This window comes from Perissodus microlepis, chromosome 11 (genome assembly GCF_051167445.1).
Source record: "Perissodus microlepis isolate ML-2025 ecotype Zambia chromosome 11, ASM5116744v1, whole genome shotgun sequence".
Taxonomy (NCBI): Eukaryota; Metazoa; Chordata; class Actinopteri; order Cichliformes; family Cichlidae; genus Perissodus; species Perissodus microlepis.
In genome coordinates this window covers 31,221,714-31,249,045 of record NC_140471.1, presented here as the reverse complement: position 1 = coordinate 31,249,045, position 27,332 = coordinate 31,221,714, and the positions used below count along the sequence as shown (strand labels likewise).

At 38.8% G+C, this 27,332-nt stretch overlaps 1 protein-coding gene across 2 annotated transcripts; it reads left to right on the top strand.

Moving 5' to 3' along the window:
* The first annotated feature begins 1,133 nt into the window (after window positions 1-1,133).
* smarcc1a (SWI/SNF related BAF chromatin remodeling complex subunit C1a) lies at window positions 1,134-26,704 on the top strand. Of its 2 annotated transcripts, none has more exons than XM_084944107.1 (28): window positions 1,134-1,376; window positions 3,609-3,728; window positions 3,826-3,911; window positions 4,272-4,353; window positions 4,813-4,905; window positions 5,014-5,083; window positions 5,377-5,446; window positions 5,658-5,733; window positions 6,114-6,239; window positions 7,825-7,919; window positions 8,456-8,586; window positions 10,063-10,122; window positions 10,260-10,297; window positions 10,676-10,794; window positions 11,143-11,214; window positions 11,319-11,432; window positions 11,800-11,953; window positions 12,545-12,655; window positions 12,776-12,835; window positions 13,128-13,386; window positions 14,269-14,430; window positions 15,508-15,563; window positions 16,482-16,635; window positions 16,864-17,042; window positions 17,270-17,404; window positions 20,947-21,301; window positions 22,034-22,159; window positions 23,481-26,704. In XM_084944107.1, the coding sequence occupies exons 1-28, from the start codon at window positions 1,191-1,193 to the stop codon at window positions 23,570-23,572; spliced, it is 3,381 nt and encodes a 1,126-aa protein (XP_084800233.1). In that variant the 5' UTR covers window positions 1,134-1,190; the 3' UTR covers window positions 23,573-26,704. The 2 variants fall into 2 exon arrangements, with proteins under 2 accessions (XP_084800233.1, XP_084800232.1); XM_084944106.1 differs by having other exon boundaries at window positions 7,801-7,919.
* The last annotated feature ends 628 nt before the right edge of the window (window positions 26,705-27,332 follow it).

Below are 27,332 nucleotides of genomic sequence, written 5' to 3'. Positions count from 1 at the left end.
TCTCTTGTGCTTGATTAAACTTGTGAAGGGTTTTAACAAGCTACTTTTTTTAACTAGTGGATTTAATTAGACTAACAGAAAGAGAGAAAAGTAGAATGTAGTGTAGAGTGTAGTGTTCAACCAAAAACAAATAAAGTAAATCAATAAAAAAAATAATAAAATAAAATAATAATTTCACCACTTTTTGGAAACACTTTCTTAACTTTTAGATTATATGTTAATGTACTTTATTTACAAGAAGTAAACCTATGTGAAGGCAGCTTTATTCTCTTATTCTTGAACAGACATAGATAGATACTGAAATCTACATGTTATTGAGGTTTTATTTACATCCCGGTGTAGTCATGTAAACTTGCTCCACCTCCTGGCTCTGTACAGACACAGGCACAAACTAAGCTGAAAAGAGTCTTATATTACCTGACAAAAAAATAATCTCTCTTGAGGTTAAATCTGGCCAAAGCTGGTAGGCAAAAAAAAAGTGTCACCACAAGATGGCGCCATCCTGACTGCTGCTCACAAATAGTCAACTTTGTCTATCAAATTACATGACAATAGTTAATTTATATTGCACCAATATGGACAATAGCTTTGACAAAGTGCTAGTGTTACTATAATGTGGCTACTTGGATCTTGTTGGCAAAAACACATTCACTGGATTATAAGAGTTAATACGAAGAACAGCGGACAAGAGTAATATATAATAATGATGATAATCAAATGAATGAATAAATTTTAGACTTTAATCTTAGATTTTTTAAAAAAGTTTTTTCCTTTTAGTTATGTGAATTTATTACCTTAAAGAGTGTAAGATTTTTCTTTAAAAATGTACTATTTGAATGTAAGTTTTTTGCAATGTTTGACTTGAATTTTGGAAATTGATATTTTTTGTACTCCGCCAAATTATTTATAATGGCTATTATTAAGTCAGTATATGAACCCGGTCCCCCCTTTTTTTATTTTTTTTAATCTTACATACAATGGCCCCAATACGCCGTCTTAGTTTTAACACAAACTAACTAAAAAAAGAAGGAACCGTCTCAGGTGCCTACATTTCCCATGGACTGTCTGATATTCAGGCTCGCGAGACTTCAAATTACTCAACACGTTTGCGGCTGCGCAATGTCATTCGAAAACTTGCACGCTGAGGGACGCCGTGGAGGAGAAAGACAACGCAGCGAACAAAACACACAATGGCGACGGCGGCGACAACGGCAGGCGGAACGGGCTCGGGTGGACCGACCACTGGCCCCGTCGGTGGTTTAACCGCAGTGGGACGAAAGAAAGATGGTGGTCCGTCTGCGAAATTTTGGGAAAGTTCAGACACGATATCCCAGCTGGAGACGGTGCGACTCTGGATCGGAAAGCACTACAAGAAGGTAAGCTAGCTGCCCGCTCCTCTATTGATTTCTATGAAGGCCCGCGTCCCGCTAGCACAAAGGGGCGCTCATGTTTTAGTTAGCTGCAGCCACCCAGAGCTAAGTAGAGTTAAGTTTTAAGAGTGCTTATATATAATTTTGTTTGGGAGTTCACCGTCAGTATACTGCCCATTGTCTTGAACAGTTAGAGTTATCAGTTCTTGTTTATCAAATAGCTATTGTTAGCTCGCTAACTGCCCATTCAATGTTGCTACTAATATGACGCTCAGAGGGGAAATGTTTACAAACGAGCGACACATAGCCGCGTATAATTTTTTTAACTAGTATGTAATAAGTTTCTCATTAAAAAGAAATAACGATAAACCAAACTTTCTTATTAGTTTTTCAAAAGGCCCGAGATGCTAACCTGTATGTAAGTCACGGGACATACCTTGCAGAAATTATAATATTAGCTTAATAAACCCCAGCTTTCCTTTTATGCCATCTTAAAAGGTACTTTACTTAGAAGGTAATTATCTACTGCACTGCGTGCTGTTTGCAGGCCCAGTCCTGTTCCATGCTGTCAGTGTGTTGAGTTTTGTCAACACAGCAGCATAGCACACCGTGCAGGTTGCACAATTAGCCAAACAAAGAGTGCTCCTCTTGTCACGTCAGGCTCTCATTCAAAACCACTGACACGTTGTGCCTGCTCAAGTTATAGCAGAAACATTATTCAAATGAAATGGCATAGATAAGGGCTTGTGAATACAGCGTTTACTCGCAGATTTATATTACAATATTTCATATATAAACTTGGCTTTTTTTAAGCATATCCACTGTTCAATAAAGTTGCCTTTAAGAATAATAAATACATCCGTTTTTTTTGTTGTTGTTGTTGTTGTTTTTTTTTTTGCAAAGATATTTATGTGAGTTATTTGAGGCCATATAGCAGTGGAAGGTCTTCCAGCTTTAAATGTATTTTGTTGCTGTTGACTGTGATCTTTCTGGCCAGTGTTTAGTTGTTGTGTTGCATGAACTTAGCATAGACTAAATCTAAAATAAGCAACTAAAACCTTATGTCATTATTTGGTGATGCAACAGTATATAAATGGGATTCACTAACATTGTCTCTTGGATTACATTGATTTTGCACTGGCTAAACCTTAAAGGATAAAGTCATGACTTGATTTTTAAATTTTTTTAGTCAAGATTGATTCTCTGGAGCAAAAAGATCAGGAAATAAATAGCATCCAACTATCCCTCTTGTCCTGCTGGTAACAGGACCTGGATTTCAGGGAGGGCAGTCTAAGCAGAAACCTGTCGCCATGCAAGGCAAAAGATATAACAAGTTTAAACAAAAATCATTACTCTGTTGACTCTCTAGAGCTGCAACTAACAATTATTTTGATATTCGACTAATCTGCCTAATTATTTCAGTAACTCTTATCTCTGCTTCCTGTAGCCAAACCTCCTGTTCTACCCTGTAGTACCTCATCTGCTGAAGTCTGCCCACCTGTGAATATCACCCTGTTGTTTTGTCCCCCACCAACTTAACATAATGATCCAAGAAACATTTGAATTTCAAAATAATCAAATGTATTTTTAACATTACTCAATCGTTTGTATATTATTTGGTTCATGAATTCACGATTGGATGTTCTGGAGCGAGGCTTGCTCTTATCTTTGTGATGATGTTCCCAGCTGCTGATAACCATGCTAATGATGCTCTCCATCATGACTTAAGCCATCTGAGAGGTGCATGAGCCTCTTTACAGGACTAACTTATCTATACCCCACTGCTTAATACTAGTATAGCAAAACAAAACAGAAATAGAGCTCTAGTAAACGACTCTTGTGGCTGCTCATATCATGGTAACAGACTTCTTTTTATTATTTCCTTTAATTACTTAAGTTGTGATACTGTGATGTGATGTGTTGTGTCGTGTTGTGTTGTATGCAATGTCGTTGTGGGACAGTTTTCCAATTTCATTGTACTATTGTACTATGAATGACTGTGCAATGACAATAAAGAGTTATCTTATTATCAAATGAAGAAGCCCATTCTCAGACTTTTGAGCATTTCTTTGGAATTAATTCATGTACAAAAAAAAAAAATCGAAACTCTTGTAGGTTGTATTTTTCTGTCTTTTGGCCACCCTGATTTGCTAAAAAAAAAAAAGACTGCTAGATGAGATGGGAATCTGTGCCATTGCTATCATGTTACTGATAACTTTTTTCTGTGCCTACTTCCAGTACGTCCAGAATGACTCCCCCTCCAGTAAATCCCTGGCAGGTCTCGTGGTCCAGCTGCTGCATTTCCAGGAAGACGCATTTGGGCGAAGAGTCAACAATCCTGCTCTTACAAAGCTACCTGTAAGCATACAAACATTGCATTCTACAAAAATCGCCATCACAGTTGAATCCCAAATGGTAAAGTGTTCTGTTCTTATGGTTCCTCTCATATCTTCAGGCCAAGTGTTTCCTGGATTTCAAGGCAGGAGGTGCTCTCTGTCACATTTTGGGATCTGTCTACAAGTTTAAGAGTGAGCAAGGCTGGTAAGTTAACTTGTGTAACTTAGTATGAGCAGATGGGTCTGACATTGATCATCAACTTAAACCCTCCTTTTGAAGTCATTGGTCTTAGAAATATAATTTAAACTATCTCAGTTGTGCATTTTGAAGATAAGCAAAAATCTTAATGGTCTTGTATTTTAGGATGTTGGTTTATGGAGTTAAAAAAAAATAACCATTTGTGTCAGTTCCCAGTGATTGTACTACCTTGAATGACTTTATTTGTCCCCCAAGTTGAATATCTCAGCAGTCCATGGATGGCGTAGGTCATAGAAGTTGCACATAAAGTCATAATAAATGCAGAGTTATTATTTGAATATTCATGTGGCTTTGTGTCATTCTCAGGCGAAGATTTGACCTACAGAATCCCTCCCGGATGGACAGGAACGTGGAAATGTTCTTAAATGTTGAAAAGAACCTGGTCCAGGTACAAGACAAAGTCCTAATGCTCGAGCTACTCCTTATGTTTATTCTAAGTACATTTGTTAATCAAAATGCAGTCTTTAATAAAATTCAATTAGGCTTTGTGTATTCTAGTTATGAAGTTCAGATATTGCAGTTGTGTTTAACTGGCATTCACACTTTCAAAATGCATACAGGGTTTTTATTGTTAAAATTATTGTAAGTTTCAGTAACTCCAAGTCTTTTAACATTTTAAATGAATAAGCTCAGATTCCATTTAGCCAGTGTGCAGGTATCAGATTTGTGACTGTATGCAGTTGCATGGAAATGAGGTAAGGGTGTGTTTTTATGTTGTCAAGTGTCCCTTAAAACTTCAACTGTAATCACCGCATTGAGAGAGTGAGCGTACTTTTGTTTTTGTACTTTTGCTTTGTTATTAAGCAACTTTTTGCATGACTCTAACTTAAACCTTCTTCATGTGTAGAATAACTGCTTGACTCGACCCACTGTTTACCTGTCGCCAGACATCGAGCAGAAACAGGCTAGTAAGCTCAAAGACATCATCAAAAGACACCAGGTGAGCACAGTAATGAAATGATTTCCAGAGTAGTAAAATATTCTCGTGGGAAGCTCTGGTGTAGCAGCCTTTTAAGTTGTTCATTTTGTTTTTCTCTGTTCTCTTCAGGGCTCCATTACTGATGACAAGTCGAAGGCCACCCATATCATTTACCCATCACTATCCCAGCAAGAAGAAGGTTTGTTAGTTATCTCTGTGATTTACGGACTTAATTCTTAGTCAAGTAATGTGAACCACATATCTACTTTCTTTCATTCTCACTTCATTATCCTTCTGACCTAAAACCAACTTATTACTACAGTTAAATAATGAAAGATTTTAAAAGTGACTTAAAATATAGTAAAGTGATCAAATACTGCTTGGTAATCTTACCACTTTGTTTTTTTTAGTTTTGTTTTTGCTTATAAAAGTGTAAATAATTGTGAATAATAATTGTGAAAACTCCTGAATATTGGTATTTATGTTTTGCAGAGGAGTGGCTGCGTCCTGTCATGAGAAAAGACAAGCAGGTGCTTGTCCATTGGGGTCTCTACCCAGACAGGTGAGCAGAGTGAGGCATTAAGCAGCTCACAAAAAGATCTGTGCTTCAGCTGGTGGATGTAAATTATTTCCTTCTAATATTTGGGCATTTTAGGAAAATGTTGGCATTTTATTAAAGAAAAGAAAAAGAAATAATCACTCAAATCATCCTGAGAGAGATATTTCTGTTCATGACTTCATGAAGTTACTGATAACTGTTTTTATTTTGTTAGCTACGACACCTGGGTGTCAGCCAATGAGTTAGACGGTGACCCAGAGGACCCACCCAGCACTGACAGACCTTGGAAGGTGAGATGTCTGTAACCAATAGGTTTTCTTTTGATACTGGAAGACTTTTTTTGTGTCCCTTAGAGTTTCCAGTTTTGGCTTTTGTTACCTATGTGGTTAGAAATTGTCCTGAGAATATAAATGGTCACTATTGTATGCATCTGACATGTGTTTCTACCTTCATACCAAGCAAAGTTTTATTGTATTTATTTATTTTAAAATGTAAAGTGAAGCGGCTTTACCACATCAGCTAACCAATTTCCTTGTTTTTGCATTTATGTATTTCTGTCTTTTCTACTTGTTCTTTATTTTCTTCCACTGAGAAATAATGGGAAATTAGGCCAGCAGAGTAAATTGATGAGTTGATTCTACTCTGTTATCTCCTTCCTTACTCTGATAAGGTCCATGCCAAGTGGGTTTTAGACACAGATGCCTTCAATGAGTGGATGAATGAGGAAGACTACGAAGTGGATGAGAACAAGAAGCCAGTCAGCTTCCGCCAGAGGATTTTCCCCAAAGAGGAAGAGGTATGTGTTTTTGCTGTGTGGGTGTGTGTCAGTGATCCAAACTTCAAATCCAAGGGAATCGTGTGTGAAAGCAGGTTTTCCAGCCACGTTTCATCAGTACAGTGTGACAGCACAGCTCCTACCATTGTTTTTAAAGGGCAGCAACCTGATTGTTGTTACAAGTGACTTGTGTTGAAATTGGCTCTTTTGTAGAGGTATTAATCTAAAATTGGTCTTCAAATCTGTACTGTATGTAAGCCTGGAAATGGAAATTATTTGACTGAGACTAGGTGTGAATGCTGGTGTGAATTTGAATGTTTTTACTGTTAGTCTGTCCCATTGCATGTTGCTTTGCTGTATGGATTGTGCACCTCACTCTTCTTCGTTCACAACTGGCTTCAGTCTGCATGCTGCCCATCCTTTCTAAGCCTTTCCTCACACTTTGTCTATTTCTAATGAGTTTCAGGGTTCCTGTTCGTGTTGGGTAAATGAACTCCAAAAGTTATGATGCCAGAGACATTAAGTTTTCTTTTACACTGTTTTGGCCTTTTCACTGATCACTCATGCGAGCATTAAGCAAACTGGCCACACAGATGTTTAAGTGCTCCAGTTTCCCATTAATTGTAGCTCTTTGGGTTACCCTTACGTTGTACTCTTGACCTCTGTCATACACGGACTCACACAAAACATTGAGTGAACTGCATCTATGAGGTTAGTAAGCACATGTTTCCCTAAGCCTTTTAAAAAAAATAGTTTTTATATGAATTAGCTTTTTATTAATCCTCAGCCCCAGAGTATGCCTGGAAGTAAACAGAAAAAAGACTGCCAGGAATGGCCATTGTAGTAAGTGCAGTCAGGACAGCTTGCCAGCTGACCTAATCATCAGGAACTGCTATGCTGGCTGGCATATTCATCCTTGTTTACATGTGTGAAGCTGTAGATGAAGCTTTCGCTTAAGTGTGAGTTTGGGTTGAATAGGCGGGCACTCATATCACATTCATTTATGAAAAGCTGACTGGTCAGGCTTAGGCTTTTCTACTAGTTCTTATAATTTGGTGGATGAAGCACCATCTGCAGGATAGAAATATTTATGAAAGCTCCAAATTTATTGACAATGGATGAATTGTTTTGTAGGACTTGGATAAATCTCCAGAATGCAGTCATAGAGTGCGAAGTTAACATCATCTATAGAGCCACAGCAAACACATTAAAAGCTTTTCATTTTATCTAATCTGGAGCCTTTTTTGTTACTTTTTATTCAATTTGAAAAGGGAAAAAAAAGAATCAAATAGTGACAACTGGACAAAAAGAACTTTGTCTGCTGCTGAAGAGAAATTCCTCTGATCCTGAAGTGAGGGTCAGTGTGAAAGAGTGTCTGTTTGAAGAGGACAGTATACAGGAACCCTGATTGTCTCCTCCACCTCCACGGCATCCCCACCCCACCCCACCCCACCCCTCCTACGGTCGTTCTCCCACTGCTTCCCCTCCTTGTGTGTGCAACCGTTCCATCCTCTCATTCTGCCGCTCTTTCTCTCATCCTCCATCCCTCGCTCCCTGCGCTGCTCGGGGTTTGTCTGATCAGTCTTCCCGTACACCCGATCGCAAGGAGCGCAAGGCCAACTCTGCGGGAAAGAAGAGGAGGCGCTCACCCTCTCCACCCAGCACTCCAGCCGAGTCCCGTAAGAAGGGAGGCAAGAAGGGGTAAGGATGCTTCTCTTCGTTTTTGTTTTTACTGGTAGTATAAAATGGAGCGAGTACTGAGTAAACGCAGATTTGTGCAAGTGGTCTCCTAAAACTTCAGATTTGTCTCTAAAGGATAAAACTTGGTGATCCAATACATTTTATTCAAAATACAACAGGCCTAAATGTGACTCAGGAACAGGAGATGTATCATTCATTTTGTTTAAGCAGATCTTAATAAAATATGCTGTAAAAATTTATTTTCCAAGGCTTGGGGACTAATTGTATTTGGATATTAATTCACAGTGATTGTGCTAGGGAGCATTTATGGTAGCAGGACTGTGTATGTGTGATTGAGTCAATGTAGACTATATTTAATGAATGAACATGTCACTTTGTACAGCAGTGAGACTGATGTGAGTAGAATTAGGACGACAATGAAGCCCTGTGGTGCAGTATAATAAGATATCAGTTATTTATCCTGGTGTTTGATTTTTTTTTTTATTGTCACGTTTTAACAGTTAGAGAAAAGCAAATAAATCATTTCTCTCTCTCAGGAACCCGGGACCTCACTGGAAACGACGGGGCCACAGAGGAGAAGAGGAGGACACTGAAGAGGACATGACAAAAGACATGGACGATTCCTCAGCTGGTGCTAGCATGGAGGAGGGCAGCATCTCCAAGAATGGTATGTGCTGAGTATAGGGGCTAAGCTTGGCTCTATTTGTGTTTGTGTTGCAAACTACCATCTGTACATAAGATACTTTTCCTGTGTATTAAAGCATTAATTTGGATTATCATTAGATTAATTAAATACACTTGTTCATTAAATGTTTTAGCCCTCTAAAATGAATGTAATTATTCTGTCTTAGCTGTCATAGAAAACGTCAGACAATTATTATGAAACGCCTAACTAATTGAATTTAAATTTAGGTGGTTACATGGACACAAAAACTGCTTGCATAGACCAAATAATTTTTACCATAATAGGCATCCTAACTTGGCCATCAATACTTTGATATTTGTTAAATGTAGTTAAACATCACAGAATAGTCATATTAAAGAAATTTTACATAAGCAGATAAAAAGGGTATTTAATATTCACTTACAAATGTAAAGTTTTGCTCTATAGCATGTATAGCAAAGTACGCATAACTAAAATGACTTTACTGTCTTTACATTTAATTGATCATCAATTGAGTCGTATTTAGATTTTATCTATAATTGTAACATATTTTCCATATTTCCATATTTTAAATAGTTTTAAATGGTATTTGTCTGCAGTTGCCAGTAAGATCAGAGACAGAAATTAAGATGGGGGTGTCAAACTCAAATACACAGTGGGCCAAAATTCAAAACTGGAACAAAGTCGCGGGCTAACATTAATATTTACTGAAAAAAAAAATCTTCCTCCAGATATAAGAATGAATCTTTTCTTATGGACTCAAACAAGTTTTGCTGAAAAACTGAATATGGAACAAGCAAAGCTTAATACTAAACAATATATATATATTAGCTGTATAATACCAATAGGCCAGCTCTAATAGTAATTTGGTATGGCTTCGCGGGCCAAATGTAATTAGGCTGCGGGCCAAATTTGGCCCACGGGCCAGAGTTTGACACCTATGAGCTAGAGCTTTATAAGCAGTAAGAAACCTGCACTGTGATCTTTGTCCTGTTTCTCTCTTTGTAAGGTTTGTCCTTTTCTAAACAGATAAATTTTATTTCATTCAATTTTAAATTCATTTTTTTGTGATTTTCTCTATGTGGCTGCTGTGCGCTGAATCATTATGTTATGATGACAAGAAAATCCCCTCAGCAGCAAGGGAAAAAAACATACCCAGAGACACTCACAGTTTTCAAGTCAGAAAGTAGAAAAACAGCCTTTGGGAGCTTCTTTTTCATGATCTGTCTAATACTCTTTTTAGACCAAGTCCCATTTGTTATGTCCCACTTTTGTCCCAAAGAAATCTCCTTGTCTTCCTCCAGCACACAGACACACACTCTATTTTAGTCTCCCCTTTTGCAAACCAGAAAGCTCGTTATTGTCTTCATGCCCATGGCTGAATTAGACAGTCTTTGGATAATTTTTCTTAAATATTTTAATTTTTCCCCTCTTCTGTACTTCAGTTTGTTCATTTTTTTTCTTTTATTCCATGCACAGCAAATTCAAAGAAAGACAGCGAGAATACACCGGTCAAAGGAGGGCATGTGGCCGACTTGGGTATGTATTTATAAGTGAACTTGTATCCTTGTGTAGGAGTTATATGAGTGAGATTAGCATCTTTTGTATGTGAGCATAAGCTGTCCCGCAGTTTAAAAGCAAACCTGAGTCAAGACATTTATTTTTATTTTTTCCAGATGACATGGAAGATGAATCTGTGATGTCTGGTGGAAAGGTAAGACCATTGATGTCTGTCTTTATCTCTCCAGTGTAATTAGGAATATCGCATATACATATCACTCCCAGTCACTCCTGGGAGTGATATGTAATATAAACAGTGTATTTTGATTCAGTTAAACTAAATCTAATTGAAATATGAGGAAATGGTACAATTAAAATATCCCTATAGTTATTATTCAAAGAACTAAAAACTAGTGTGCACCTGCTGTTTTTCTTCATTCTTTATACAGGCTTTGTTTTTTTTTTTAAATAAATGTTTGTGAGCAAAGCCACTTTAATTCCAAAGTAGGGCTGTCTCATGAATTGTAATTACACAGCACGATGACTTTTTTCAGACTGCTGTTACTTGACCTGTCTGCTTATCCTTCTGCAGGATGATGAGGAACAAGGCAAAAGTGAAATAAACCGACTGGATGCCAATGAGGACAATGTGACTGAACAGACGCATCACATTGTTATCCCCAGCTATGCTGCTTGGTTTGACTACAACAGGTAAGTGTTGTGAATCTGAAACTTAAGCTACATTACACAAATAACTTGGTTAATAAGTTATAACTAACTTTTCAAAAGCTTATGTGGGGTGGAGATGATAGGAGGCTTTTTATTTTGGAGAGATAGTGAGATGTTGCTGTTTGGAAGAAGATGGATTACAGATGCATTTTAAAAAACACAAAAAAAAACCACCAGCTGCAGTTTACATGCAGTTAGAGGTGCACTTGATGACATCTGCAGGCCATTCTTAATCTCATTGCCATTAAAAATACAATTTTATTTTAGGAATAACATTGTTTCTTCCTACTTTGATATCTATCAATATTTTTTCCTTTCCTTTCTTGTTAGCATCCATGAGATCGAGAGACGAGCCTTGCCAGAGTTCTTCAACGGAAAGAACAAGTCCAAAACTCCAGAAATGTGAGTTTACACACACACATCAGTCCCACATATATAAAAATGCAGCTTTCATGTAATAAGTCTCCTATCATTCTAACGGGACATACTGCGACATCTCAACACAGATACCTGGCCTATCGCAACTTCATGATCGACACGTATCGGCTGAATCCTCAGGAGTACCTCACCTCCACCTCCTGCCGCAGGAACCTGACTGGAGATGTTTGCGCCATCATGAGGTTCGACAGATCCACATGTTGTTAACTTTTCTGGGAGGTTTTTTTTGGGGTTTTTTACATATTAATTTGGTTGGATTAATGGGCAGTGGCTAACTCAATAAAAAAATATTTATGAATATTAAAAACTTACCCTAAATGAATTGAATTGTTCTAATGTTAAAGCTGACCAAGCCGCAACAAAGTTAGTCAATGTATTATGCAAGTTAACACCTACTGGGAGGCCTTCAGCCAAACACAGTCCTGAAGAAATGCCATGCATTTGACTGGTACCCTTGTAGGTACCACAAATGCTTTAAAGAGAAGATGATAAGTAGCGTTTCATTGTTTTAATTATTTTTTAATGTAATTATTCCCCCTCCCCCTCCAGGGTACATGCATTCTTGGAGCAGTGGGGTTTGGTGAACTACCAGGTCGATGCAGAGTCTCGTCCATTGCCGATGGGCCCCCCACCCACTCCTCATTTTACTGTGCTGGCTGACACACCCTCTGGCCTCATGCCTCTTAACCACAGACCCCAACCGGTAAGGACAACTTAAAGAGGGAAGGAAGAAGTAGGTTTGAATCCACTTGTGCGGCCAAGGACCATATTTTTTGAGGATAAATAGATTGGTTCCAAAAAAAGAAATTTTTGAGCAATGACTCACTCCAGAGCGGCTTTTAATAACATCCCTGAACGTTATCGCTAAACACCTAAAATAGTTTTGTGGGGTTTTTTGTTTAGTTTTTTGTTTTTACACCAAATATAGATCAAATTCCTGAAGAATTTTGTCCTTTTTGCTAGCAATTCACTTTAAAAGGGAAGCATGGAATCTGTGATTTGATTGTTTGTTTTGTTTTTCTGGCCAACACACCAACCCCAAAAGATGTTTAACTTTGATTAAGATGTCAAAAGAAAAACAAACTGAAATAGTTGCAAAACAATTATCACTGAAATTATAATAATAAAAATCACAGCTGTTGTTTTCTCTGGGTTCCCTCCATTATACCCTTGTACCATTTCATTGATGAGCTTCATTTGTAAAACTGCTGCACGTCTCAGATGGTCCCATTGCAAAAAAAATACATCTTCATAAAGATGGTTTGCTAATGTGTGGCCATTTTATTCCTTCCAGATTCCTCCTCCACAGCCAATGCCCAATTTTGCAGACAAAAGCAAAGACAAGCCCATCGACCTGCAGAACTTTAGCCTTCGTTCTGACCTCTACAACAGGAAAAGCATCAAGGTTGGAACTTGTTCAACTTCCTAATGTGTTTTTCATGTTTGAAGTTCTAACAGTCTCTCTGAGCTGGTGTGTTAGAATTTAAAAACAAAGAAATGTCTATTGTGGACTTTGATTCCTCAGGGTAAAGCAGGCAGCACTACCAGAGATTGGACTGAGCAGGAGACTCTGCTGCTGCTGGAGGTGAGTCTTAAAGTACAGAAGATAGGAGTGTCCTGTTTTAAATAAGAAAAACTTTCAATGTTTGGCTGCTGATCATAAGCTCGGCCTGTTCTTATGACCTGATGATAAAAAAAAAAACAAACACACTTTTTTTCTGTCATTTTCTTTCTATGTTTTTTTGTCTTTAACAAAAAAAGAAGATGGCGATAAACTCTTTATGCCTCATGGAATTATAAATATTGCTTTATTAAATGTTCTCTGGCTTTCTTTTTATAATAAGACATGTATCGTCACTCCTGTCACCTATGGCTAGGCCCTGGAGATGTATAAAGATGACTGGAACAAAGTTTCAGAGCATGTTGGTTCACGCACCCAAGATGAGTGCATCCTGCACTTCCTGCGATTGCCCATTGAAGATCCATACCTGGAGAGCACGGAGGCCACACTTGGGCCTCTTTCCTATCAGCCCATACCTTTCAGCCAGTCTGGGAACCCAGTCATGAGCACAGTAGCCTTCCTGGCATCTGTTGTGGATCCCAGAGTGGCATCTGCTGCAGCCAAGGCAGCACTAGGTGAGAACTGGTGGGAAAGAGCCATAAACTGCAGGGTTTAAATCTATACGACATTTTAATGAGCTTCTGTATTTTAATTGCTAAATAGCTAGAAACAGAAACATTTACAGCAAATATCAGTGCAGCAGTTTCTTGACTTCAGAGGAGATACTAGAGATTTATCTGTATATTCAGTTTCATGATCTTAAACAACATCATGCAGCCACAAATATACACGGGTTGGGTTTTGAATGGTTCTGATTTTTGAACGTTAAAGAGGAAATGGCTGCCTTTTGGTTACGCATGTTACTTTTGTGTAACTAAAAGTGACCTGTTACACAAGTTGGTAATATTTTTCCTGGTCTTGTGCCAGTTACACTAAAAACAAAAAGACCAGTAGAAGATAAATGTAACCACTGAATTGCTCAGATAACGTAACATGAGATTTAGTTGAGACAACAGACAAACACTGGCCACTGTAATTAATAAATATCAAATGATTTGATTGTTGTCAGCTAAGCTAGAATATGAGCCGATACTGATGTGTGGCTTTTATTTTTCTTTTTAAGTGGAAAGAATAACAGGGGGAAAGTAGCTATGTACAGGTAAAAAAAAAAATGGTTTAGCTCTGTGAGTAATTAACACTGTTACTACTGCTTTTTGAAACTAAATAAACAGAGAACACCAAGTGAACACACAATACTGAAAGCAGCTCCAAAAACGGTCTGTGCATATGTGACTACTTTGTCATTATAAAGTGAATAAACACAAGCTGCACAGTCCAGCTGGCATGCTTGGGAATATAATACTAGCTTCATGTCTGAGCACACCATGAACTAATGAATTGTCATATTACTATCAATGAGAGTCTGAAAGTAAAAAACATCCACTCTTTGTTTGCAGAGGAGTTCTCTCGTGTGCGTGAAGAGGTGCCAGCTGAGTTGGTGGAGGCTCACGTGAAGAAGGTGCAGGAGGCGGCCAGAACTACTGGGAAGGTGGATCCCGCCTTTGGTTTGGAGAGCAGCGGCATTGCTGGAACTGCCCCCGAGGAGCCAGAAAAGACTGGTGAGTGTTGTTTGTACAGATAGTAAAGAAAGACAGGCTGATGCCTCCAAGCCAACCTCGAAAGTCTTTAACGTATTTCTAAACATGTTAGAAGGTGTAATACCTCAAGCATTTCCTGTTGGGGGAAGGCAGGTATCATCTAAAATAATCGTCTGTCTTTGCTGAGGTTTGGTGATTTTGTGACCAGCTCCAACATCACGATGTTATTCAGCAATGAGGGATGTCCACTCTAATGTAAATTGCTGCTCTGTGCATATGTCCAGGCTAACCGATGTTTCTCATCATATTTAGGCTCGTATTTGACTTTTGCTACACATCAGTCCTTTTACCAGCAGGCTACTGAGGAGTAAAGACATATTGTGAAATGTTGTGGTGTTTCTGTGTACACTGCTGTGGTAACCAGTGGATTAAAGCTGCGGTTGCAGATGGGGCAGCGCAGTGGGAGGAGGTGAAGGAGAAAACTGGGTCACCATACTCATGGATGTTCTCATCGCTCATCTCTCTCTCTGTGTTGTCTTGAAAATTACCCACATCGCCCCTGCACACAAACAAACACACACACACACACACACACACACACACAATACTTATCACTTGTTAAAGATTAATGCTCTCTTGAGCTACAGTTGTAATCAATAAGTTTAAATGTGTTCCATGCCTCCTTTAGCCTAAAGCACTCAACTGGCACAAAATCAATATTCAAACTCTTAACATACGCTCAAGTGCACCCGTGACATGGTTTAACACTCAGCCACACGCATGTATTCACCCAGTCACGTGTGAGTGTACACACAACACTTATCATTTCCTGTGGGCCTATTCATTTAAAGTGCTTTCAACCTTAGTACCTGCATGTCAAACGATGCTTTTTGATGTTGTTTATCTCAGTAAATCAATAAGTTAATTTCACTCCAGACAGGATGATATATCTTAGTTTGACTATTCAGCTACAGTCATATCACAAATGTTGGTAATATCTATGTAAATTTAGAATGTATTTAAAATAATCTCTGACCCTCTTTGTTAGTTTTATCTGTCTGACAGATGCTGATTTTTCAGTCTTGCTGTCAATTACAGAAACCACAGAGCCGGAAAAGATGGAAACAGACTCCGACTCCCAGCAGGTTGACAAGGTGAGACCACCTTTCATGCATCTTCAGATGTTCACTGTCTCATAGGAAAACATCTATTTATAAATGGATATTATAATAAATCCCCTGCTAATTAAAAGGTCAGACTGATTAATAAATCAGATTAAAACATCCAACTTGGGCCATGCACATACCTGAATTCATTCATGGTTTAGGTTTTTCATTGAAAGTACACAATATAACCAGACTTGGGGTGACAAGCGTTGGTAATGGAGATGCAACATAATCCCATCCAATGGTGAGGTAGATTATTTTGATCAAAACTATGGTTTGAATTATACCTCAGGTTTTATTAAGAGTGTATGAATTGCAAAATATTGCGAAGTGTCTTACTACCAGCCAGATCAGTTCATCATGTTTTGCTCAAGAGTAAAAAAATGAAACAAAAACAAAGACTAACTACATTATTCTGATGTTATTACAAGATTACAGCTTCAGATAGTCTGGCATGCGGTAACAGGTTCATGAGTATTCCTGTACAGACAGATGACCTGTCACTTATTACATTGATAGCCACTTCACTTATTTTTTGCACGATTTAGAACTTTCCAATTCATTTACTTTTAGCCCTCGTCTGGTGCTTTAAAAAGCGAGTGAATGTAATGACACTAGTGGCTGTTGACTTAATTATTCTCTTACATTAGTGATTGGGGGAAGAAAGTTAACAGGGTCAAGATTTGATCAACTATTGAGTGTACTTGCAGCATTTTGTAGGTGAAAAACCTTGAATGAATGTCCTTTATTCAACACTTTTAAGCCGCTAGCTACTCTGAACCACACTTATTTCTCAAATCTCAGGGCAAATCTTAAATTCAGACTTGCAGTACAGTTGTTGTTGTTGGGTTTTTTTTTCCTTCTGTGGTGGCACGCCTACCATTTTTGATTTTCCTCGACCTTCAGGGTGAGTTGAAGGATGAGGCTGAGAAGCCGAGCGAGTCTGCCGAGAAGAGCGACAAGACAGAAGCAACAGAAAAGGTGAAAAAAGAGGGAGCGGAGGCATCGGAGCGTGAAGAAGAGAATGAAGAGGGAGGGGAGGCTAAGACCACTCAAGCAGGTAACAGTTTATGCCAAAGTGAAACTAAAGCTCCATTTCACAGGCATGCAACTTTGTTTTTAAATTGCAATTTAAAGGGTCTAATTCTGGTTGATTATCCTGATGATTTGCTAATTTATTTAATGTTTTATTGTTTAATTAGTCTGTAAAATCTGATAATGTTTTTCCACACACATTCAAGTCTACATAAAGTGCTTGATCTTTTCTATTTTTTCTTTTCCTTATCAGACAAAGACAAAGAGGAGTCTATGGAGACATCATCTTCAGACCAGGAGAAGGAGAAGGAGGAGAAAACCCCTACAGAGGAGGGAGAGGACAAGGGCAAGAAGCTGGAACATGATATCGGAGAAGGAAACATTGCCACTGCGGCTGCTGCTGCCTTGGCATCTGCTGCCACAAAAGCCAAGGTAAGACTGCAGGACTGCTGACTCTGCAACAGCAATTGCATGGAACAACTTCAGCTTTTCTCAAATGACGCTGTGTTGCTGCTATAATTTTGTGTACCTGTTGTTCTGATGGAATCCTGTACTTTTTTTTTTTTTTTTTTTTTGTAAGTGTTAAAATAGTAAAATGCTGGAAATGGTTATTTAGCATTGATTAGATATTGATCATCAGCCCATTGCCTTCCTTTTAGCATTTGGCAGCAGTGGAGGAGAGGAAGATCAAGTCCTTGGTGGCTCTGCTGGTCGAGACCCAGATGAAGAAACTGGAGATCAAGTTGAGGCACTTTGAGGAACTTGAGACCATCATGGACCGTGAGAAAGAGGCTGTAAGTCAGGAATACTTCAATACAATGTTGTATTCTGTTGGCCAGCTGGACTCTTCACTTTCAGTTAATGCAGGCACTCAAATCCTCTAATGCTCAGTAAAGGCTTATAACTGTGGTTATCAATAATGAAGGTGAGCTGTTAACAGAAGTTCACCCGGCACTTTAAAACTACGCCTACTCTCTAAAGTGGAAAATTAGCTGTTTGAAGCAAAGACAGATTTATAACGTACCCAACTCTCAGACAAAGTGTCTACAGATCTTTAAAAGGTCTATAAAATTATTATTGCAACTAATAAATTTTTTTTAAAAATACTTGAAGTCAAAGGAGAATGTTTTTAGTCACAGGTAGGGCTGCCACGATTAGTCGACTAGTCACGATTATGTCGACTATCAAAATCGTCGACGACTGATTTAATAGTCGACGCAAAAGACGCAGGAATAAGTAGTAGGATTTAAGAGTGTAATAACGGACTGAAACAGAAGATGGCAGCACTGTATGTACAAGGATGCCAGCTGCCGTTAAACCCCAAAGAAGAAGAAGCTGTATCCCAGAATTCATAGTGCAGCGCAGCGCAGTTTACAACAATGGCGGCAGCTACTTAGTTTTAATATTACTCTTATTATTCTTTCTGGGTCACAAAATAAACGGTTAAAATATTTTCAGGCGAGAATGTAACTGTATAAACCTCAAATATTTGCTCAGTTTATCAAGACACCACATATTTTCAGAAGCGCTCCGACGTTTTCGGAGACGTCTGTTACCCACTAGCTCGATAGCTAACTGGGGGCAAGGCTCACTAGAGCCCGTGAGAACACCGGACTCCCGCAAATCGTTTTCAAACCCACCGCCGTCTTTCGCTACTCAGGTTAAATATATATAAGTCAATTAGATAACTTCAAAATGTTATTGTTTGGCTTTTTTTAGTATTTTATTTGTTCCTGAGTAAATCGGTTTGGCTGAGATTAAAGTTATAGTTTTTACACAGCTGAATAAACGTCAAGCAGACAGCTGATTATCAGAAGTGTGAGATGCTCGAGAATATACTCCGGTGTCCCGTTATATTTTAGATAGCAAGGAGCAGACGGCTGAGTTTATTAAACTCCACCGAAACAATCTGCAAATTTCATTAAAATTTAATAAACTATCATCTTGTCTTTATTTTTAGTTAGCACATACCTTAAACACTTAAAGCTGAAGCTGTATGTTTTACGTCCAATGGATGATGATCTGATTAGTCGACTAATCGCAAAATTAATCGGTGACTAGTCGACTATCAAAATAATCGTTTGTGGCAGCCCTAGTCACAGGTTACTTTTAGCTGCTTCTGTTTTTCCCAAGAGGTCACCACAGCGGATGGCTCTGCATGCTTGGTTTGGCACAGATTTCATGCCAGATGCCCTTCCTGACACAGCCATCCCATTAATCTGGGACTGGCAAGTAGAAAAGGAGACTAGCCTGTGACCCTCGTGTGGTTATTATACTACATTGTGGAGAGATCCAGAACTGCTTGTTTTGGAATTTTTTGGAGACCTAACAGCAGAGTACTCATTTTGAAGTCTGCTACTCAAGGCTCATGCATTGTAATGTAAATTCTCTGCAGACAAGTCCGAGCAGTGGCAAAAAACAGGCAGCCACATGGACGTCACAGATACACACAACAATCAAGGCTTAAAGCCTTGTTTGTGTCTCCTCTCAGCCTTGAACCGGGGATCTTTTGTGTGCGCCAAATGTTTCAACCACTACACCACAGAGTCAAGAACGTTTTCATTCTCACCACCGTGAAAATCTCTGGCACATAATGCTACTCAATTAGCTCATACAGGATGACTGCATCGTTAAGGTTTCACCTAATAGGTTTTGCATGTGTGCAAATGGTTTACTGTAGCAGTCTGAAAAGATAAATATTTGGATGGTGTTTTAAAATTAACCAAATATTTGTACGTTTCCTTAAACACCATTTTAACTTGCCATCAACAGGTTTCCTTGGGAAGGGTATATTTCACTTTTATGCGACTTTCACAGCAGATTCTCTTAAGGTTGTGTTATAAAGGTCTTACATTTAACTTGTTCATACTTACAGATACCCCATCTTAGCCTGTGAAATATTTTTTTATAAAAAGAACAACACGTGTAACAAAATATTGAGATAAAGTTGAATGTTTGATTTAAACTCCTAAATTTAAGAACAGACATTTTAAGTTGGGACAAATGTCAATATTTTAGGAGGTTTTAAGGTGGAACCTGAGTGCAGCATTACACCACTACCATATAATTAATAGGTAAATACACAAATATCCTTACTTGTTAGAAGTCTTTATTAGACTGTTTAAAAAAATGTAAAATAATTGTAAAACACTTTAAAATGAAAAAGAAAGATAACTACTACATTTGTATTTGGATTAGCACATCCTTTGGAGTTGTCCAGAAAAGACTGCGTTACAAAGTTTCGCTTCTTCTGTTGCTATATTGGCACAAGTAACTAATAAAGATTTAATTCATCAACAGATATTGGCCAGTCAACAGGTTTGTCCCCACTTGGCCCAAGTCTTCCATAGAGATTGAAAAAGAGACGCAGCGTTAATTCTCTGTGAGGAGAACATTTTTTCCAAAGCAAAGCTGTTGTTCAGTGAGGCAATTGAAAGTGTTACCTGCCCCGACAGAGCAAATGAATGACTCTCAGCTCTTGTTTGTGTGTGTTCTGTCCCTGCACAATCCCTGGAGACGCTAGTGAGAGTGTAAAACTGTGTTTTCACGGTAGCGGCATTGGCAGTGTAGCCCAGTTTCACAGCTGTAAACAGTGCATGAAAAGGAGTCTGGTTAAAGAGGCTTTCTGAACGCTGGAATGAAACCAACCCACTCCTGCTGCTGTTCCTAACATAAACTGTAAAACACTGAGACTCTAAAACAAAGAAACACAAGGCTTTATTTAGAGCTGTATGTGCTATGCAGAAGGAACTGAACAGACCTCCCCCTTTCTTGTTCTGATTTTTGTCATGAAGCTAGTTTATTTCTTTTTAGCTTCATAAACGTTCGTTTTGACTTTGGCTGTAGTTCTTTATTTTTATATCCATGTTTTGAAATACCCACCTGATGATACTGTGGGTCCAGTCTCATCAGTATAAGGAATGTGTGGTGAGTGCAGTGGCCTATGTAGTTATTGTAGGACTTCGCTCATTCATCTCAGCATAGCTGCACACACACTAGCTGGACATCTGCTACAGTTTTTAAAGATTAAAAAAAAGAAAACGTAAAAGTAGTTGTAAAATATACCTTTGTGGCCTGTAACAAGAAAACCTGTATGTGTAAAAACTGTTTCGATTTCATGGCCATGGTATTCATAAGTTAGGCTTCTGCCCTGTAAAATATGCAGGCCTAAATTTTGTCAGTGTTGCACCTTTTTGGCGTAAAGCAGACTTTATCAGGATATAAAGCAATGAAAATGTAACTTTATGTACTGCAATACCTGCCAGTTGTTGGTGGTATTTGGTATTATAACTGTCTTAAAATAATCTGTCCTCATGGTTCCTGCATTTCTGTGCAGTTGGAGCTTCAGAGGCAGCAGCTGCTAACCGAGCGTCAGGCGTTCCACATGGAGCAACTCAAATACGCTGAAATGAAGGCGAGGCAGCAGATGGAGCAGCAAGCAGCAGCCGCGGCTGCTGCTGCAGCTGCCCAGGCCCAAGGACAGGGACAGGGGCCTGGGGCTGGACCACACTCTGGGCCCCCTCCACCAGGCATGCACCCAGGAGGACCCACACCACATCACGGAGGACCTCCTCCCCACCACGGAGCACCTCCACCACACCATGGAGGGCCCCCACCCGGCGCTGCAATGCACCCTGGCTACCCCCCAATGGGTCACCACCCAATGGCCCCTCACCACCCAGGACAGACAGGTGAGGGGAAAGGAAAACTACACTGGTGCTCAAAGTGATGCAGAGATTAAGGAGCTTTGAAACAGGGGGAGCAGATGTGTTCTTTTAGATATTGTTAAATATTAGCATTTTTATATGGAAAGAATGTCAGCAGCTTTACCAGGTTATGACTTTGTTTGTTTTACACATTTGCCATATCAGATATTGATAGCTCAGTAGCTACTCTCTGCTGCCTTTAGTGGGTTGTCTTCATATATACCCAAAGTTATACTAGCAGCTATGTTTTGTAGTCTTAGATCTTTGCCACTTGTTAGCCAGCTTGGTAGTAACTGCTAACTTGCTTAACAATTTTAATCTTTTTTCTTTTTCTATTTTTTTATTTCTTTTTTATAAATGATGCCTTAATCTTCCTAAAAGAACAGCTACATGAATTACTTTATTAAAGTCCCACTAATTTGGACTGGTATTTTGGTAATTTGGACTAACCCTTGGTGATTATTTGCTTTTGGGAACTGCAGGAAAATGTGGACATAATTGGCTCATTACATTAAACTTCAGCAAAATAACATATCAAGTGTTCTCAGAGAATAAGGACAGAATGGATTAAATGGCTTTTTTTTTTTCTACAAAATCATGTTAGTTGTTGGTTGAATGTTTGTTTCTGGTTTGAAGCACCTCATGTAGGTTTTCTTCCTTATGTCCATCTGATCTCCATGTGTCTGATTTCTCTTATTTGTACTTTCCATGCTGCAGGACCAGTGGGACCAGGTCAGCCAATGCCTGGACGTATGATGTCTGGCCCTCCTTCTGCTGGGCCTCCTCCCGGTGGCATGCCTCCCATGATGCCCCCACGCCACCCCGGAGCCCCCAACGGCATGTGTAAGTATAAATAGTCACCCTCTCATTATGCTTGTGTTGTTTTTGAATATGTATAAGCAAACTCAAGGTGGTTTATTTCTGTTGATTTGTGAAAATTAAATTCACCAAAACCAATACACGCTAAATTATGGCCTTGTTTCTAGGATCCTTTATTTACCCAACAAACAACCTAAGAAAAAAAATCTTTCTGGGAAATTCAAATAATGCTTTGACCCGGAGCTGACAGCTGGTATTTACTTTGAATGTCAGCTGCAGCTAAACATTTGGATCATTGCTGCTTATTAGCATCACAGCACGCACAGACCCTGTGGTTTGCATTGATTTCTCTAACCTTGTAAAGCAGCCAATCAGCATCTGAAATTAAGCACCAGTGTAATGATATGTATTTAAGTTTTTTGGCAGCTGCTGTTTGTGTTTCCACGTGTACTAAAGCTGAAATTTGAACTCTAAGAATGGAGTTACTTAATCGTTTTTTTTGTTTTGCATTATATTAAAGAGACTTCTCAGCATTTACATTCCTCAAGAGAAACAAAATTTGTTAGATTTATTGCAGGTGACATGTTATAGCGATACCATTAATTCTTAGACTGTTAACTTTTAAGCTATGTTTGCACTTTTTGATACCTAACCTGTAATTTTTTTTTTAAAGGAGGAGAAAAATACAATTTTCTTCATGCCTTAGGATGTCATTTATGTTGCCCATCAGCATAAGTTATGGTTACCAGAAATCAATGCAGGCTTTAATTTAAAGCCTCACACCACTGCTGTGTGTGTTAGTCTAATAATTGCCCTGTAGCTAGGTTAAGCGTTGTAGATTGTTGTGATGAGATGAAACCTTTTTGTCTTTAAAGATACGGACTGTTTTTGATGTATTTTGCCTCATCATCCAGTAGAGGGAGCTCTTAAAGTCAAATATCAGCTTTACAAATTGCATCCACAATTAACCTGTGATTAATAAATTGTACTGGAGGAGGATGGTAGCCACTTGAACCACTGAAAAAGCGGTCTTTGAGAATTTCTGGTTCTGTGAAAAGCTCTTCACGTCCAAGCTTATCACTTAGTGAAGCAGTTTTGTAATGTTGTCTTGAATATGACAGAAGAGACACAGTGCAGCTGCGACTGCACAGAGAAATGCAAATGATGAAAGCCAGACTAAACGGTTAAATACCATGTAATGAACCAGTCATGTGTAGAACTGGTTCATTACACATGACTGGTATTGAAAATACCAGGATTACAGTTACCTTCATATTCATTTATATATTAGTTCAAACTTTAGCTTGCTTCCTTTATGCTCTAAAACCAAGATTTTCCTTCTTAGATCCTGGTCCACCACCTGCACAGCCTGACGCAATCCCTCCTGCTCCTGTAGGTCCTCCAGCACCTCCGAGTGGGCGAGTGGCTGACAACTAAGAGCTACACACAAACACGCGCGGACACACACACACACACACACACACACACAAAAGCACACAAGCTTGAAGCTAACTCTCTGAACATCAACCCCTTTTTGATGGCCTTTGCTACTGGCTTGGTATTTTTCACTCAGCACTCACATCTACTATAAACTTCATCACAGGATACACACACACACAGACACACACAGGGTTCAAAAGCAGAGGTAACCCGACATTTCACACATGCACCCATACATGCAGACTTCCACTCAGGGCACAGCGGCAAGGGTCGTCTACTAATAAACACTGTTTTCTGCTCTGTTGGGCCAAACCGAGGATGTAGAGAATGACCCTGTGTACAGAAAACAAAACAAGGAGACAGAACAAATAATGATTTAAAAAAACTGTCTCATCTCTTTTTTTTTTTTTCCTCCTTTCTTTTTCCAGTGCTGTTTTAATTGCACTGAAACCCCCTTCCAGTCTCACAAAACACACGCCCTGCTTTTTGTCTGGTTCCTCTTTCTCCAAGACAAACACTAGGGGGAGCTAGCGAGACTAGAGAGCCGGTGTGACCTGTAGGGGTGGGTGGTGTGTGTGTGTGTGTGTATTGAAGCAAGCAGATTTTTCAGACATTAACATGAATAAAACACACACGGGGGACCCAGCCTGCCCTCACTCTTGTCTTGTCGAGTATCTACCTCTCGCTCCTCTTGAAATGATACACTGTAGTTCTGTGTGTGTGAGTGTGTGTCTGTGAATGTGTGTGTCAGACAGAGGGCTGGGTGATGGTTATTTGTGCCTTTTTTTTTTTTTTTTTTTTTTTTTAAATGTATGGAATCTGTTTTTCACTCACTTCTGCACTAGCTGATTTTGAGATATAAAGTCAAAACTGAACAAAGAGGCAGGTGGAGATTTAACTTTAGGTCTGCCTTTGTCTGATAAGGTGCACCCTCCTTGACCCCCCAAAAATGGCAGCTGTAAATACTGTTAAGAGTATCTGAGTATAGGCGTGAGAGACAGTACCTGCTGAAAAGGTTTAAATTGTTCTTAGTTGTGCTTGAAATGTAAGGGTTCAACTAAAATTACTTTTTTACTGGATTCGATTAGACTTTAAAATTGCATTTAAAAAATACCAGAAATAGCCAAGTGTCCCAAGTTCTCTTCTCAGTACTTTGTGACCTCCTAATCAGAGAAGTAAAACCTTTAAGTTGTATGATTTTAACATTTAAAAGTTTTGCCTACTAAAGACATTTGCAGTATTTAGCAAATATAAACTAAATTGGAAGCTAAATCTCATTTTGTGAGGCACAAGTTAGGACTTTCCGGCCATGAAAGGAAGTACATCCACCTCCTTCCTCTGTCTGTCACACCACCTGCAGCACTGTAACGCACACACACAGACATGTAAGCTAAGCTGTGGCGAACACTGGAGGCTGCATGCACACACCGACTTGGCCAGACCCTGCCACAAAGCACTGGACAAACACACATGTAATCTCCTGCTGACCTTCACACAGCCTTTACAGAGAGGGAGACGCTGTGATGCGGCTGAAACATCACAACACGACGATGCTCTTCCTCAGCACGGTGGGCTTCTAGATGTTTTTAGGTGCTGATACTGTAGCGATTAAACCCCGCCCCCCTCTCTTATGCTCAGTTTCTTCACGCCTAGTGCTGCCTACCTCGCTAACCCCTCTTCCCCCTCCTCCCCTCTTTAGTGCACGTTTTGCATTAATTTCCAGCTACTGTAAAACTCTGCAATATCCTCATTTTTGTGTATCAAACCATTACACGGAAAAATATTAAGTTACTAAGTAATCATAACTGTTTAGTCCTTAAACGCTCTGTCCTGTCATGTCACAGTAAATTAAATTAAACAAGGGGCGAAACCACTGAATACTTGCGTGCAGATTTGGTATTTAAATATCAGCTACTCAAGCTGGATGCTGGTTTCCTTTATCTTTTTCTGTAATGGGAAATTTAAAGTAACCTCAGCTGAGAGAAAAACAGTTATTGCGTGTTAATTTTCAGTATCGGCTGAACAAAGTGTCTGAAAAAAATGAAAATTAAATCCCGTAGCTATAAAAGGGGAAAAAAGGAACATTATGGGCTTTTTGTTTTTGTTTTTGTCTCTCCTCTGAATTAGGACTAGATAGGACTGAATATTTCCAAAAAGCCAATGGCCCAACAGTTTCACTGCGGTTTGTCGCAGTATTCCCCACATTTTCCATTGCTCAGGTTTCCCTTTTCTGAGTTTTTTAAAGTATTTTCATGTCAATAATCTTGGAAATTAAAATCGGAATTTTATTCCTCGAAACGAGTCGTTCTCAACATTTGGAAGCCCGTTTTCCTCATGATGTAGTTGTTTTTGTCAGGTCATCAGCAAGTGCTTTCAACCCATTAAAAACATTTTATGACACTTGCAAGTTAGCTTTAAATAAATTAAAATGTTTATTTTATTCCTGCTGCTCTAATCATCATTTCAACTAGTCTGCATTCACCATCCTGCATCGTTCTAAAGCTGACATACAAGTGAATAATAAATCCAATATGAGGATGTTTTAATGTGAAGTCTTAACCAGAACTACTACTCCTTTCCTGTTGCTAGCACTGTTAGTATCTCTGCTACCTCTTCCTCCTCCTCCATCTGCTAGCTACCTCTTCTAGAAATCTTCCTCTTGCTATCTACTACCTCTCTGCGCACCCCTTTGCTACCTCTTGTTCCCCACCTCCTTCCTTTTTGTTTCTTCTTGATTTCTTTTAAAATAATTTCTTTGTCCTGCCCACATGACTGCTGCATCACTGACTGTTGCCCTCTTCTCCCAGTCTGTTGGAAGAAGAAAGCACACAAACACACCGTACGATCCCTCACTCACACTCTCGTTCAACGTGCCCTCCCATTCAACATTTTACCAGGCTTGTTATGTAATATCACTTAAATATGATGGGATTTTCTTTACATATATTATCTTTAATGGATACTTTTTTGTGTTATTGGTAATGTATTTTCAAGGAGATGTTTTGTGTAGATGGAAGTTCTCTCTGTTCTTTGTAGCATTTGTTTCTCCCCCCCTTTTTTTTATTTTGTATGGGGTCTGTTGGTACTTGGACCTAGACACTGTCGAATAAACTGTGTTTTGTATGAAAATGTCTGTTTCTTTGTCTTTTCTCTTTAGACTAAAAGCACAATTGCTAAAATTGCAAAAGTTTTCATCTGAAACTGCACAAAAAGAAGAAGAATGTAGAAAATAAGTATGTTTTTATATTGCAGTTACAAGATTGTATTTTAAAAATTAATCACCTGAAAGCCCAAGTCTTAACAATTAAGTAATTCTTAAAGTTAATTCAGAGTTTTAAAAAAATGGCTATTAGTGAATACTGAATTAGTCATTTCCAAAAGAAAAAAAACAGATTACACGAGTAGTACATTGCTTCATATTTGTAAGGGTTAATACTTCATGTGATCGTGTTTTTTTTTTTTTTGTGAACTACAAGCTTCAAGAGGACAAACTGGATAATCTATCCCATGCTTTTGTGTTGGGATTAGGGACATTGTGAATGCATTATGTGCAGATGTTTTGGAGCAATGTGTAAATTACAGTTTTCAGTGACCTCACAGGCTTAGTCGGCTTTTGTGGAAGAAAATTGGTGAAGTCTAAACATCTCTTTGAGACTTGAAATGAACAGTAGATTTTTAGAGCACCATGCAATGAATCAACACTGGCCGAACACAACATGCATATGTGGTTGTCAATGAAAAAAGTTGAATTAAATCA